Source organism: Pongo pygmaeus, chromosome 12 (genome assembly GCF_028885625.2).
Source record: "Pongo pygmaeus isolate AG05252 chromosome 12, NHGRI_mPonPyg2-v2.0_pri, whole genome shotgun sequence".
Classification (NCBI taxonomy): Eukaryota; Metazoa; Chordata; class Mammalia; order Primates; family Hominidae; genus Pongo; species Pongo pygmaeus.
In genome coordinates this window covers 94,992,802-95,006,938 of record NC_072385.2, presented here as the reverse complement: position 1 = coordinate 95,006,938, position 14,137 = coordinate 94,992,802, and the positions used below count along the sequence as shown (strand labels likewise).

Below are 14,137 nucleotides of genomic sequence, written 5' to 3'. Positions count from 1 at the left end.
ATGGTGAAACCCCATCTCTACTAAAAATACAAAAAAATTAGCTGGGCATGGTGGCATGCGCCTGTAGTCCCAGCTACTAAGGTGCCTGAGGCAAGAGAATCGCTTGACCCCGGGAGGCGCAGGATGCAGTGAGCCGAGATCGCGCCACTGCACTCCAGCCTGGGAGACAGAATGAGACTCTGTCTCAAACAAACAAACAAACAAATGAAAAAGAATCCCTGGTGTAATTACTGAAAAAACTGACTTGCAGTAAGCAGCAATCTTACTGCCTATGTTCTACCCTATCCTCCACATAAGTAAACAAAAATTCACCACAAAGAGGAAAAGGAGGTCAGTGGAAAGGTTCAGCACAGAAGGCCTGATGCCACAGTGCGGGAGTCCATTTTACACGGCTGGTAAAGCCAAACATATTCCAGAAATAACATTTGCAATGTTAAGACAGGACACATGAGACAAAGTCGCAGCACCCTCTGGTGAGCTACTCTAATACAAAATGAAAAAAAAGCCACAGACACAACTCACCTGCAGAACTCTTCCGGACAAGAAGTTTTGTCTGCAGTAATTATAACTTGCACGCATGCCTTCTTTTGTACTTAGCTGCCATCCCTAAATTTTGGAGAAAATCAAACTGAACTTATTCAGTCTTTAGTGCCAACACTGGTAATAAAACTAAGCTATTAAGTTATATACTTACCTTATACGCTCGTAGAAGGGCCAGATAATCACTGTTTGCGAATGCAAATTCCAGCTTTTTCTGGTTAGCTTCTTCTTTTTTATCCCAGGGAGATACCTAAAGGAGAGAGGAAAATCAGATTTAAAGAACACTTTTTTTTTTTTTTCAAAGACAGGGTCTTGTTCTGTTGCCCAGGCTGGAGTGCAGTAGTGTGATCATAGCCCACTGCAACCTTTATCTCCCAGGCTTAAGCAATCCTCCTGCCTCAGCCTCCCTGGTAGCTGGGACTACAGGTGTGCCCCATCATGCCAGCTAATTTTTTAAAATTTTTGGTAGAGATGGAGTCTCACCGTGTTGTGCAGGCTGGTCTTGAACTCCTGGGCTCAGGCAATTGGCCCACCTCGGCCTACCACAGTGCTGGCATTATAGGCATGAGCCACCACACCAGGTCCTATAGGACACTTTTTATCTGAGGTTTCAAATGGCATCTTCCTATTGCTAAAGCCAGATGCCTTGGGAAAGGATTTTGTGTGGAAAAAGTGTAATCAGTGGGTCAGCTAATTAAAGGCAATTATGAAGGTAAATGGCAAGCTCACAGTCTTTGCTCTGTCAAGTCTGCCTGCCCACCCAAAATAAGCTCTTCTGGGTCTTTTAGTTCCAGGTGGCAAGAGTCATCAAAGAGCCACTCATTCTAAAGCTATATCTAAAACCTAACATTCTGTTATCTGTGTTCTTTATTTTACAGATTCTTATTCGTCTTCTACGATTGAGTCTCCCTTGCTTCTATACCCATAACTAGTGTTTTACTCTTATTTATTGTTTTACTTGAAAATCTACACTGGGAAGAATCCTCTTATTTTATTACAAATGTTTACAAGTCTTCCTTTTCCCTACAAATGTGTAAAATCAGCAGGGAAGTTAATTTTCACCGCTTTACACATACCAATTCATTAATCCAATAATATTTCTCTACCTTCTCAGGCTCTAAAGATATCAGCATGAGCTGCAGTAGTTTCTCATAGCAATCTAAACCAATGCCCTAGTTGCAACACCACTGAAAATCATTCTAAACCAACCATAGTGCTTCTCTCTAATTTTTGTAAATTTAAATAATCTTATAACTAATACAACAGCAATAAAATTTTAGTTTCTACTTGAAAGTAAAATTCCTTCCTTTTTAGACAGGCTAGTGGGAAAAGGATTGCATGTGGGAGATTAATACTATGTTTACAGAGTCCAGCAAAGGACAGGTGCTCAGTTTTGGCCAAGGATGACATCAACATTTCTTTTCTCTCTTTTTTTTTTTTTCTTCAGATCACTAAACGAAGGTAGACATCAACATTTCTGGATTCAGAGTCCAGAGTGCTCACCATTACACCATGGAACCTCAAACCAGACATCAACATCTCTAATGAGTCTTTCTTTATTCCAATAAAAGAAAATGGTCAGTGAGAGGTTGGTTTAGATGATTTGGGAAAAGGCAATGGAAGTCCTGTTCACAAGGCTGATACTGTGTACCCCCAGCAAGTTATGTCACCTCTTCTGGTCCTTGGTTTTATCATTTCTTTTCTTCTTTTTTTAAAGAGTAGTCAAGTCTCAACAATCAATTGAGATAACTCACTACCACTGGACCAGCTGGTTTATAATTTGTTGTTAAGTCAGGGAGCTGGACTAAGATATTTTTGCAGATCTGTGAGTTTATAATTCGATGACATATAACATTAAAACTGAAGAAAATGAATATATCCATTTATTCTCCTAACTATATAAAATAAGCCATGATAAAAATAAAGGCAGATTGCTTATCATGAAAGGACCAGTAAAAAAGATTTTTTTTAATGAAGGAAAAAAAAAAAAAGGCAGACTGACACTCCACCCAACAGCAGAAAATCCTTTCTTCTCAAGTATACATGGAACACCCTCCAGGATAGACCATATGCTTGACCATAAAACAAAGCTCAGTACGTTTTAAAGAGGATTGAAATAATACAAATATGTTCTCTGTCCACAAGACTGAAATTAGAAATAATGAAAAAAAATTGCGAACTCACAAATATATAGAAATTAAACACCCCATGCCTAAATAATCAAAGGGTCACAGGAGAATAAAAAGGAAAATCAGAAAATACTTTGAGATGAATGAAAAGGAAAACCAAAATGTATAGGATGCAGCTAAAATAGTCCTTAGAGAAAAACTGAGAGCTGTACATGCTTACATAAAAAAGAAAGATCTCAAAACAAGAACCTAAACTTCTACTTTAAGACACTAGAAAAAGAAGAGCCACCTAAACCTTAAGTAAACAGAAGGAAGGAAAGAATAAAGAGCAGACAGTAAAGAAATAAAGAACAGAAAAACAATTGAAAAAAATTAACAAAACTGCCAGGCACGGTGGCTCATACCTGCAATCCTGCCACTTTGGGAGGCTGAGGCAGGCAGATCACGAGGTCAGGAGGCAGGCAGATCACGAGGTCAGGAGTTAGAGATCAGCCTGACCAACATGGTGAAACCCTGTCTCTATAAAAATACAAAAATTAGCTGGGCATGGTGGCACGTGCCTGTAATCCCAGCTACTCGGGAGGCTGACGCAGGAGAACCGCTTGAACCTGGAAGCGGAGGTTGCAGTGAGCCGAGATTGCACCACTGCACTCCAGCCTGGGCAACAGAGTGAGACCCCATCCCAAAAACAAAAAATAAAACCAAAAGTTGATTCTCTGAAAAGACAAAGAAAATTGACAAATCTTTAGCTAGACTGACCAAGAAAAAGAGAGGGAAAGCTCAAGTTACTAGAATCAGAAAAAGGGACATTATTACTAGCCTTACAGAAATAAAAAAGATTATAAAGGGACATTATGAATAATTATATGCCAATAAATTAGATAAGTTAGACAAAATAAAATTACTAGAAAAACATAAACTATCACAACTGACTCAAAACAACTGACTCAAAAAGAAATAGACAATCTGAAGAGTCCTAGAACTAATGAAGAGATTGAATTAATAATAAAACAACTACCTACCAACCCTCCCACTCCACCACCCCCAGCCCAGGTGGCTTTATACCACTGAATTCTACTAAACATTTAATGATAATTTTTTTTTTTTTTTTTTGAGTCAGAATTTCACTCTTGTTGCCCAGGCTGGAGTGTGATGGCGCGACTGGCTCATTGCAACCTCCGCCTCCCAGGTTCAAGTGATTCTTCTGCCTCAGCCTCCCGAGTAGCTGAGATTATAGGCATGCACCACCATGCCCGGCTAATTTTGTATTTTTAGTAGAGATGGGGTTTCTCCATGTTGGTCAGGCTGGTCTCAAACTCCTGACTTCAGGTGATCCACCTGCCTCGGCCTCCCAAAGTGCTGGGATTACAGGCGTGAGCCACCGCGCCTGGCCCTAAAGAAGAATTAATATCAGTTGTTCTTTTTTTTCAGACGGAGCCTTGCTCTGTCACCAGTCTGGAATGCGGGGTGCGATCTTGGCTCAGCAACCTCTGCCTCCCAGGTTCAAGCGATTCTCCTGCATCAGCCTCCCAAGTAGCTGGGACTACATGTACGCATCACCACGCCTGGCTAATTTTTTGTATTTTCAATAGAGACAGGGTTTCACCATGTTGGCCAAGCTGGTCTCGAACTACAGACGTCAAATGATCTGCCCGCCTCAGCCTCCCAAAGTGCGGGGATTACAGGCATAAGCCACCGCACCTGGCCTGGATTACTTTTAATAAGTTGTATCTCTAGTTCTCAGTCTTTATTTGGAGGGTGGATCTCTTTGAGGATTGGATGACATTGTTCCCTAAAAAATCTTTTTGTTTGTTTTATTTGTTTTTGTCTTTTCAGAAATTTATTTTTGACCTTCTCCCTCCCATGCAGATGTGCCCTAAAAAATTCACATCTAACATACAAGCAAATTTTTAGGGGGCTCACATGCCCTTGATTCCCCCATGGTCCCCTTAGAGACCTATGGTCCTCTTAGAGACTCCAGTTTAGATGAATGTTGTTTACTTACAAACGGAGACTTAAAAGCCAAACTGGCAGCAATGGTGAGAGCAGGATCCAAACAGCGGAAGATAGACCCAAACAACATTAGTTTGCCAATTCTCACATCCACGGGCAGAGAGGCCAAATGATACCCAAGAGGGGTCAATTTTTCATCTGGAGTTAATGCTCCTAAGTCTCGTAATCGTATTTTTGAGGCACGAAGAGAATCGGTGTGTGGAGGTTCAATAAGCCGAGAGAACACAGACTGGAGATTATAAGCACTAAACATCTCTAAGATTTTAATTCTGAAAAGGAAACAAAATAATAATTTGTCAATTTTATTTCTGGTGGGATGACACAGAGGAATAATTTCTTTTGTGAGTGATAATAAATTTACAAGTTTAAATAAAAAATTTTAAAATCTCATGTTTTCTACTTCTACAAATAAACCACAAAACACTTTCAGATTCTGAAACTTATTCATATTCAGAACAAAATTCTCTCTATAAACTTTCAAAATGCTTCTTTCCATAAAAGTGGGATCGAATTATGAAATAGAGTTCATGACAAAAGATAATAAGTGTTGGCAAGGATGTGGAGAACTTGGAACCCTGCACGTTGTTGGTGGGAATGTAAAATGTTGCAGCCACTATGAAAAACAGGATAGAGATTCCTCAAAAAACTAAAAATAGAACTACCATATGATCCAGCAACCCCACTTCTAAGTATACATCCAAAAGAACTGAAGTCAGAATCTTGCAGAGAGGCCAGGCGCAGTGGCTCACGCCTGTAATCCCAGCACTTTGGGAGGCCGAGGTAGGTGGATCATTTGAGGTCAGGAGTTCGAGACCAGCCTGGCCAACATGGTGAAACTCTGTCTCTACTAAAAATACAAAAATTAGCCAGGCATGGTGATGTGCACATGTAATCTCAGCTACTTGGGAGGCTGAGGCAGGAGAATCTCTTGAACCCGGAGGTGGAGGTTGCAGTGAGCCAAGATCACGCCACTGTACCGAGCAAGACTGTTTCCAAAAAAAAAAAAAAAAAAGAATCTTGCAGAGCAGAGATACTTGCACTCCTGTGTTCACTAATATTATTCACAATACCCAAGATGTGGAAACAACCTAAATGTTCATTACAGATGAGTGGATAAAGACAGTGCAGTATATATACATACAGTGGAATACTACTCAGGCTTAAAAAAGAAAGAAATTCTGCAATATGCAACAGTATGGATGAAACCTTGAGGACATTATGTTAAGTGAAATAAGCCAGTCACAAAAAGACAAATGCTGGATGGTTCTACTTGTATGAGGTATCTAAAATAGTCAAACTCACAGAAGCAGAGAGTAGAATGGTTGCCAGGGGCTGGACGTGAGGGGAAAATGGAGAGTTGCTGTCCAATAGGTATAAAGTTTCAGTTTTGCAAAATGAGTAAGTTCGAGAGCTCTGCTGTACAACATTATGCCTATAGTTAACGGTACTGTGTTGTAAAATTAAACATTTGCTAAGAGGGTAGATCTCATATTAAGTATTCTTACCATAATAAAAACTGGACATGATTAACTTAGATAGTTCTGACTGCTATACAATTAAAGGTATTTATGAAAAAGGTTTAAATGATCCACTTATTCCTTCTCACATCTGAAGTTGCAGTCATTATTTATTTATTTTTATTTTTTTGGGGGGATGGAGTTTCATTCTTATTGCCCCGGCTGGAGTGCAATGGTATGATCTTGGCTCACTGCAACCTCTACCTCCCGGGTTCAAGTGATTCTCCTGCTTCAGCCTCCTAAGAAACTAGGATTACAGGCGTGCGCCACTATACTTGGCTAATTTTATATTTTTTTTAGTAGAGATGGGGTTTCACCATGTTGGCCAGGCTGGTCTCGAACTCCTGACCTCAGCTGATCTGCCTGCCCCAGCCTCCCAAAGTGCTGGGATTACAGGCATGAGCCACCACACCCAGCCCAAAGCTGCAGTCATTGTTTATAAAATTAATCTGCATTGTGTCCTGCCTTGTGATAGCTCTTCAAAAACTAGTGTTTTAAATTATGAACTTCATTCAGAAAGAGTTCTCATTTAAAAAAAAAATTATGAATATCAGCAACTTAGAGAAAAGTGCAACATAAACATAAAATTTTATTTACTTCACATACAGCTTCTTTTTAAGTTGCCAATCTATATACATACAATTTTACATTTTTATTAACATGTATATTTTTGGTACCTAGCCTTTTCTCACTTAATGTAGTTTACTCTAAGACATGAATTGACAGTAATCCACTTAGTTAAATTTCATTTTTATTTTATTCATTTATTTATTTTTTGAGATGGAGTCTTGCTCTGTTGCCCAGGCTGGAGTGCAGTGGCACGATCTCGGCTCACTGCAACCTCTGTCTCTTGGGTTCAAGTGATTCTCCTGCCTCAGCCTCCCCCAGTAGCTGGGATTTACAGGCACGCACCACCATGCCCAGCTAATTTTTTTTTGTATTTTTATTAGAGATGGGGTTTCACCATGTTGGCCAGGCTGGTCTCGAACTCCTGACCTCAAATAATCTGCCTGCCTCAGCCTCCCAAAGTGCTGGGATTACAGGCGTGAGCCTTGGCACCCAGCCCATTTTATTCATTTATTTTTAAAATGGGGCCTCACTCTGTCTCAGAGGCTGGTGGGCAGTAGTGCATGGCTTACTGCAGGATCAACCTCTGGGGCTCAAGAGATCCTCCCATCTCAGTCTCCCAAATAGCTATAGGACCACAGGTGCGTGCTACCATGCTCAGCTAAGTTTTATATTTTTTGTAGAGATGGGGTTTTGCCATGTTGCCCAGGGTGGTCTCAAGCTCCTGGGTTCAAGTGATCCTCACACTCTGGCCTCCCAAAGTGCTGGGATTAAAGTTGTGAGCCACCACACCGGGCCTACAAATGTATTATATTATTTTTTAATATTCAAGTTTTATTTTATTTTATTTATTATTATTATTTTTGAGATGGAGTTTCACTCTGTCACCCAAGCTGGAGTGCAACGTCATGATCTCAGCTCACTGCAACCTCTGCCTCCTGGGTTCAAGAGATTCTCCTTCCTCAGCCTCCCAAGTAGCTGGGATTACAGGTGTGCGCTATCACACCCAGATAATTTTTGTATTTTTAGTAGAGATAGAGTTTTGCCATGTTGGCCAGGCTGGTCTCGAACTCCTGACCTCAGGTGATCCACCTGCCTCGGCCTCCCAAAGTGCTGGGATTACAAGCATGAGCCTCCACGCTCAGCCCTACATATGTATTCTTAAGCTCTGTTTTAGGGCCATGCTCTGCAATGTAAGAGATCTTTATCTGCAGAAATTTAAAAGGAATGGTAAAGGCAACACTAAGGATCTCTTTCTTCGCAAATAAATGAGATTATTGGTGGTCATTCTTAGCCAAATATCTTCTAGAAGTAAAAGGAAAACATGGAACTTAATAGAGTGAGAAACATTTAGACCTTTTGGAAGCAAAACACAAAAAACCAGATGTCACCTTAGACACAGCTGTTCCAATGGCACTCTTTGTATTTCTGGTAGCTGTTGCTTTAAAAGCTGGTGATTATAGTGATGGCTAGTGAATAAATGGAAGCAGACCCCAGATGCAACACGGCCTGCTCGGCCTTTCCTTTGTAAAGCATTAGCTTGAGATACAAAGGTGTCCTCTAGACTTTCCATCCCTTTGCTGGCATCATATCTATAAGGAAAAAGAAAATATAAAATTGAGTCATTTTATAAAAACATGGCCAAGACTGCTTGGTAGGGACAGAATAGATGAACCAGCTTCCTCCTATAGAGCGACACAGTGCCCTGTATATTCTGGGACAGCTGAGTCCCTGGTAGGAGCAGCTAGTGCTGATTTAAGTGGCATCAAGTGCACAGTTTCCCAAACTACACAGTTTCTTCATTCAACCCTTTTTCATACAAGCACATATAAAATCACATGACAAAAAGAGAGAAAAAGCAATTCATTACTTTTCATCCCCAGTTGACGTTAAGGTCCATGGTCTTGGCTACAGAATCACTTACACATCCACGTACAGTTTTCATAAAGTATTTTTTCATACAGTGATCCGTGTAGCTTAATAGCATTAGCCATTAACAACTGTGTCTCCCTAAATGAAGCATTTTTAGCCCCTCTCTTACATCACCACAAGACGGAATACCTCTTTTCTTTCATTTTCCCAGAATCGATGACATAGACAACATCATCAATGGTTATGGATGTCTCAGCAATGTTGGTGGAAATTATAATCTTAGTTACTCCTACAGGAGGTTTTACAAACACAGCCTGCTGCTCTTCACTGGATAAAGATGAATGAAGTGGGTGAATAACACATCTGGAAGGAAATAAAAGCACATGAAGTATTCTAGCACATAGCACCGAAACTAGATTACAGTGGTTGAATTTCTACTAAAACCAACAATATGACTTCAGGTATTAGCAACTTCTCCACAACCTGTCCTCAGAGCCCAGCTCTTCTATATAGTAAAGTTTTGGCCGGGTACAGTAGCTCACACCTCTAATCCCAGCACTTTGGAAGGCTGAGGCAGGTGGATCACCCGAGGTCAGGAGTTCGAGATCAGCCTAGCCAACATGGTGAAACCTCGTCTCTACTAAAAATACAAAAATTAGCCAGGTGTGTTGGTGGGCACCTGTAATCCCAGTTACTCAGGAGGCTGAGGCAGGTGAATCACTTCAGCCCAGGAGGCGGAGGTTGCAGTGAACTGAGATCCTGCCATTGCACTCCAGCTTGGGCGACAATAGTGAGACTCCGTCTCAAAAAATAAAATAAAATAAAATAAAAGGTAAAGTCCTTTCTGATTTTTACAGAATATTTACTTAGTTCTAGGAACCAAAAACCTCATACCAACTTGGGAAAAATGTTGGAGTGTAATTCAGTAATAAATAATGAAGAGGAATAAATAATTGATATTCTACGACCAACAAGCCTAGTGCAAACTAACCAGCAAAGAATCATTCTTCCTTTAAATACAAGAAGAGCCTGTAATCCCAGCTACTTGTGAGGCTGAGGCAGAAGAATCACTTGAACCTGGGAGGCAGACGTTGCAGTGAGCCGAGATCACACCACTGCACTCCAGCCTGGGCCACAGAGTGAGACTCTGTCTCAAAAAAAAAAAAAAAAAAAAAAAATATATATATATATATATATATACATACATACACACACACATACAGAGAAGAGAGGCAATGACAATGATGTAACCTCAGAAACTTCATTCTTACATTTTAAGGGAGTGTCCGTTTGTCAATAGTTTTCCCCTTAAATATGAAGACACACCCAGTGTGTCTTGCTCCTGGAATACGAACTATATTGAAGATGATTTTCTCCCATAATGGTAAGACTTCTTTGTTGTTACTAACGCTGCCTTTCCCCCACCTTCCCCCACTATCTGGGGCTCTGACATCTAAAATTACATGCAAATTTGCTGAGTCACTATGCTAAGTGAAGAGAATTTTTTTTTGAAACGGAGTTTCACTCTTGTTGCCCAGGCTGGAGTGCAATGGTGTGATCTCAGCTCACCAAAACCTCCTCCTCCTGGGTTCAAGCTATTCTCCTGCCTCAGCCTCTCAAGTAGCTGTGTTTATAGGCGCCGGCCACCACACCTGGCTAATTTTGTATTTTTAGTAGAGATGAGGTTTCTCCACGTTGGTCAGGCTGGTCTCGAACTCCTGACCTCAGGTGATCCGCCCGCCTCGGCCTCCCAAAGTGCTGGGATTACAGGCATGAGCCACTGAGCCCGGCCAATATTTTTCTTTAATAAAAGGGGAATAACTGATTTCCTGCAGCAAATAGGTTTGTTCATTTCCAGCTGGCATAAACAAATGTATGCTCGAAGAGTGGTGCTCTTCCAGGGTCTAAAGAGGGTGATGATATCTTTAGAGGTAATTGCAATGGATGATTAAGAATATAGAAAGCAATTAGCTTACCGATTACTACGTCTGTTGTTGAAAAGAGAATTAGACTGTAGCTGTTCGTAAAGCATTTTGATTTCTGCTAGTCCTGGTAAAAATACAAGTATAGCACCTGGGTATATAAAAAGAATCAATATGTGGGTAAGCATAGGCACAGAAAAGAAACAAGAAAAAATTTTTTTAAAAAGAATATGGTAAATGAAGTAAATGAAAAATTAATATAGATTATAAAGCTGTTCTTAACCAAAATATGCAATAATCTGAGAATTTCGCCTGTGGTCTCAGCTACCCGGCAGGCTGAGGTAGGAGGGTCGCTTGAGCCAGGGAGGCGGAGTTTGCAGTAAGCCAAGACTGTGCCACTGTACTCTAGCCTGGACAACAGAGCGAGACCCTTTCTCAAAAAAAAAAAAAAAGAGAGAAATTTTCACTATCAGTTTTACTTTCTTTGTAAAGTCCCAGAGGATTTAAACAAATAAATAATTACATGTTTTATGTATTCTCTGACTTAATAAGGACAAAATGGAGATTTATCTTTCTATAACCAGTAAAACTGAGGTGTGGAAAAGTATAATGTCTGTCAGTATAATGCCAAGAATTATTAGCTAAGCTCTTTTTTTATTTTAATTTTTATTTTTTGAGACAAGGCCTTGCTTTGTCACCCAGGCTGAAGTGCAGTTGCGCGATCACGGCTCACTGCAGCCTCAACCTCCCCAGGCTCAGGTGATTTTCCTACCTTAGCCTCCTGAGTAGTTGGGACTACAGGTACATGCCATCACGCCCGGCTAATTTTTTATATTTTTGGTAGAGATAGGGTTTCACCATGTTGCCCAGGCTGGTCTCAAACTCCTGGACTCAAGTGATCCACCCACCTCAGCCTACCAAAATGCTGGGATTACAGGCGTGAGCCACTGTGCCTGGCCTAGCTAAGCTCTATAAATAAACTTTTTCAGTACACTGGCTATTTTTTTTATTTTTATTTTTGGGAGAGCTTCTTGCTCTGTTGCCCAGGCTGAAGTGCAATGATGCGATCTCGGCTCACTGCAACCTCTGCCTCCTGGTTTCAATTGATTCTCCTGCCTCAGCCTCCTGAGTAGCTGGGATTACAGGTGCGTGCCACCACACCCAGCTAATTTTTGTATTTTTAGTAGAGACAGGTTTCACTATGTTGGTCAGGCTGGTCTCGAACTCCTGACCTTGTGATCTGCCCGCCTTGGCCTCCAAAAGTGCTGGGATTACAGGCATGAGCCACTGCGCTTGGCCCCACTGGCAACTTTCTATTTTTTAATTTTTTTAGAGACGAGGTCTCACTATACTGCCCAGGATGGTCTTGAACTCTTGAGCCCAAGCAATCTTTCTGCTTTAGCCTCCCGAGTAGTAGTTGGGACTACAGGCATGCACGACCACACCTGACCTTGACATTCTATTTCTATAGGAAGAGTTATTCTCCTAACCTTATAAGACAGGAAGACTATTCTATTAATAAATAAAATCCATAAACATTTTACTGGAAATGAGAAAAAGAAACTATAATTGGCTGGCCAATCTGGTAATCTAAATTCAGATATATTTTAGAGACAGCCCATTAACTAATCATATCATGTTAACAGTTTATGGGCTTTTAAATTTTACATTAAAGAAAATAAGCATGAAAACTGATTATAGTATATTTCTGTGTGAAGAGCAGTCACTCAGCAATAGTTACCTTCTTTTGTGCTTTATTCAGGGAGAAAAATGGTACTGTTTTCACCAGCCCCCCTTTAATCCCACAAATATTTATTGGGTGCCTATGTCAGCTCCATGTGAAGTGCAATGGGATATAAAACAAGCATCTGTCAGCAGAGAACTCATGACCTATTATTCAGTCATAGTTATCCTTCCCACTAAATAAATGAGGAATCTGAATTACCACAAAACTGGAACTCTGATGAAGGCTGAAAGAGATCTTATAGCATTTTTTTAAATACTTCATAGTAACAAAGAATGTTCATATATATTATCTCATGTAAGCCTCATAGCCATCCATTGAGAAGGTTATTAGTGGCCAGGCACGGTGGCTCAGGCCTGTAATCCCAGCACTTTAGGAGGCTGAGGTGGGTGGATCACCTGAGGTCAAGAGTTCGAGACTAGCCTGATCAACATGGTGAAACCCCATCTCTACTAAAAATACAAAAATTAGCTTGGCATGGTGGTGCATGCCTGTAATCCCAGCTATTCGGGAGGCTGAGGCATGAGAATCACTTGAATCCAGGAAGTGGAGGTTGCAGTGAGCCAAGACCGTGCCATTGCACTTCACCCTGGGCCACAGAGTGAGACTCCATCTCAATAAAAAAAAAAAAAAGAAGGCTACTAGTACCCCTACTAGTGACTCAGTAACTTCAGACTCAGGTCAGAGTTAGTAAGCATGGAGCTTGGACACAAACCTAGGGTTTCTGGCATCAGATCCACGTTCTTTCCATTACATACCCCATGATCCTCTGCTAAAATGCCACAAAATTTTATTGAGGTCAGGTGTGGTGGTTCATGTCTGTAATCTCAGCACTTTGAGACGCTGAAGTGGGAAGACTGCTTGAGCCTAGGAGTTTGAAACCAGTCTGGGCAACATAGGGAGACACCGTCTCTACAAAAAATTAAAAATTTAGTAGGGCTCGAGAGGCTGAGGGAGGTTGTAGGATTGCTTAAGCCAGGAAGTTGGGGCTGCAGTGACCCGTGATCATGCCACTGCACTCTAGCCTGAGTGACAAAGTGAAACTCTGTCTCAAAAAGAAAAATTAAAAAAATTATTTATTAAAAGAGAAGATAAGCAAAAAGAAAAATACAAAGGAAAAAAAGCCACAAAATTAAAGAATGATGAAACATACTATTATATATGGATTGAAAAAATTTTTGTCTATATTTTTATGTGCCTCATCTGTCCGGGATATCTTTAATGTTCACAAATATGTCACATATGTCACTGACTTCCTAGTCACTATATCTACTCTGCTTTAAATTTAGGTAATTTTCTTTCTTTTTTTTTTTTTGAGACGAAGTCTTGCTCTTGTCCCCCAGGCTGCCAGGCTGCCAGGCTGGAGTGCAATGGTGGGGTTTTGGCTTGCTGCAACCTCCGCCTCCTGGGTTCAAGCGATTCTCCTGCCTCAGCCTCCCGAGTAGCTGGGATTACAAAATTTAGGTAATTTTCTAACATTTCTTCTTCATTTCTGATTTTTTTGCTATGCTTGATTTTTTTCAATAATAGTCTTCTCCTTTGGAATGAAACAACATAGGCTGGGCACGGTGGCTCACGCCTGTAATCCCAGCGCTTTGGGAGGCCAAGGCGGGTGGATCACCTGAGGTCAGGAGTTCCAGACCAGCCTGGCCAACATAGTGAAACCCTGTCTCTACTAAAAAAACAAAAAAATTAGCCGGACATGGTGGCGTGCACCTGTAATCCCAGCTACTCGGGAGGCTGAGGCAGGAGAATCACTTGAACCCGGGAGGTGGAGGTTGCAGTGAGCCGAGATCACGCCATTGCACTCCAGAGCAAGACTTCATCTCAAAC

The 14,137-nt window shown here is 40.9% G+C and overlaps 1 protein-coding gene across 3 annotated transcripts in view; it reads right to left on the bottom strand.

Moving 5' to 3' along the window:
* DHX57 (DExH-box helicase 57) overlaps positions 1–14,137 on the bottom strand; it is a 78,400-nt gene that overhangs the window by 20,723 nt on the left and 43,540 nt on the right. For all 3 annotated transcript variants that reach the window (XM_054475513.2, XM_054475512.2, XM_063648801.1), the window contains 6 exons: positions 10,615–10,711; positions 8,828–9,001; positions 8,158–8,358; positions 4,675–4,951; positions 695–790; positions 523–606 (listed from right to left, as the gene is read on the bottom strand). In XM_054475513.2, coding sequence (XP_054331488.1) covers positions 523–606; positions 695–790; positions 4,675–4,951; positions 8,158–8,358; positions 8,828–9,001; positions 10,615–10,711 — 929 coding nt within the window. The remainder of the gene's footprint in view (positions 1–522; positions 607–694; positions 791–4,674; positions 4,952–8,157; positions 8,359–8,827; positions 9,002–10,614; positions 10,712–14,137) is intronic.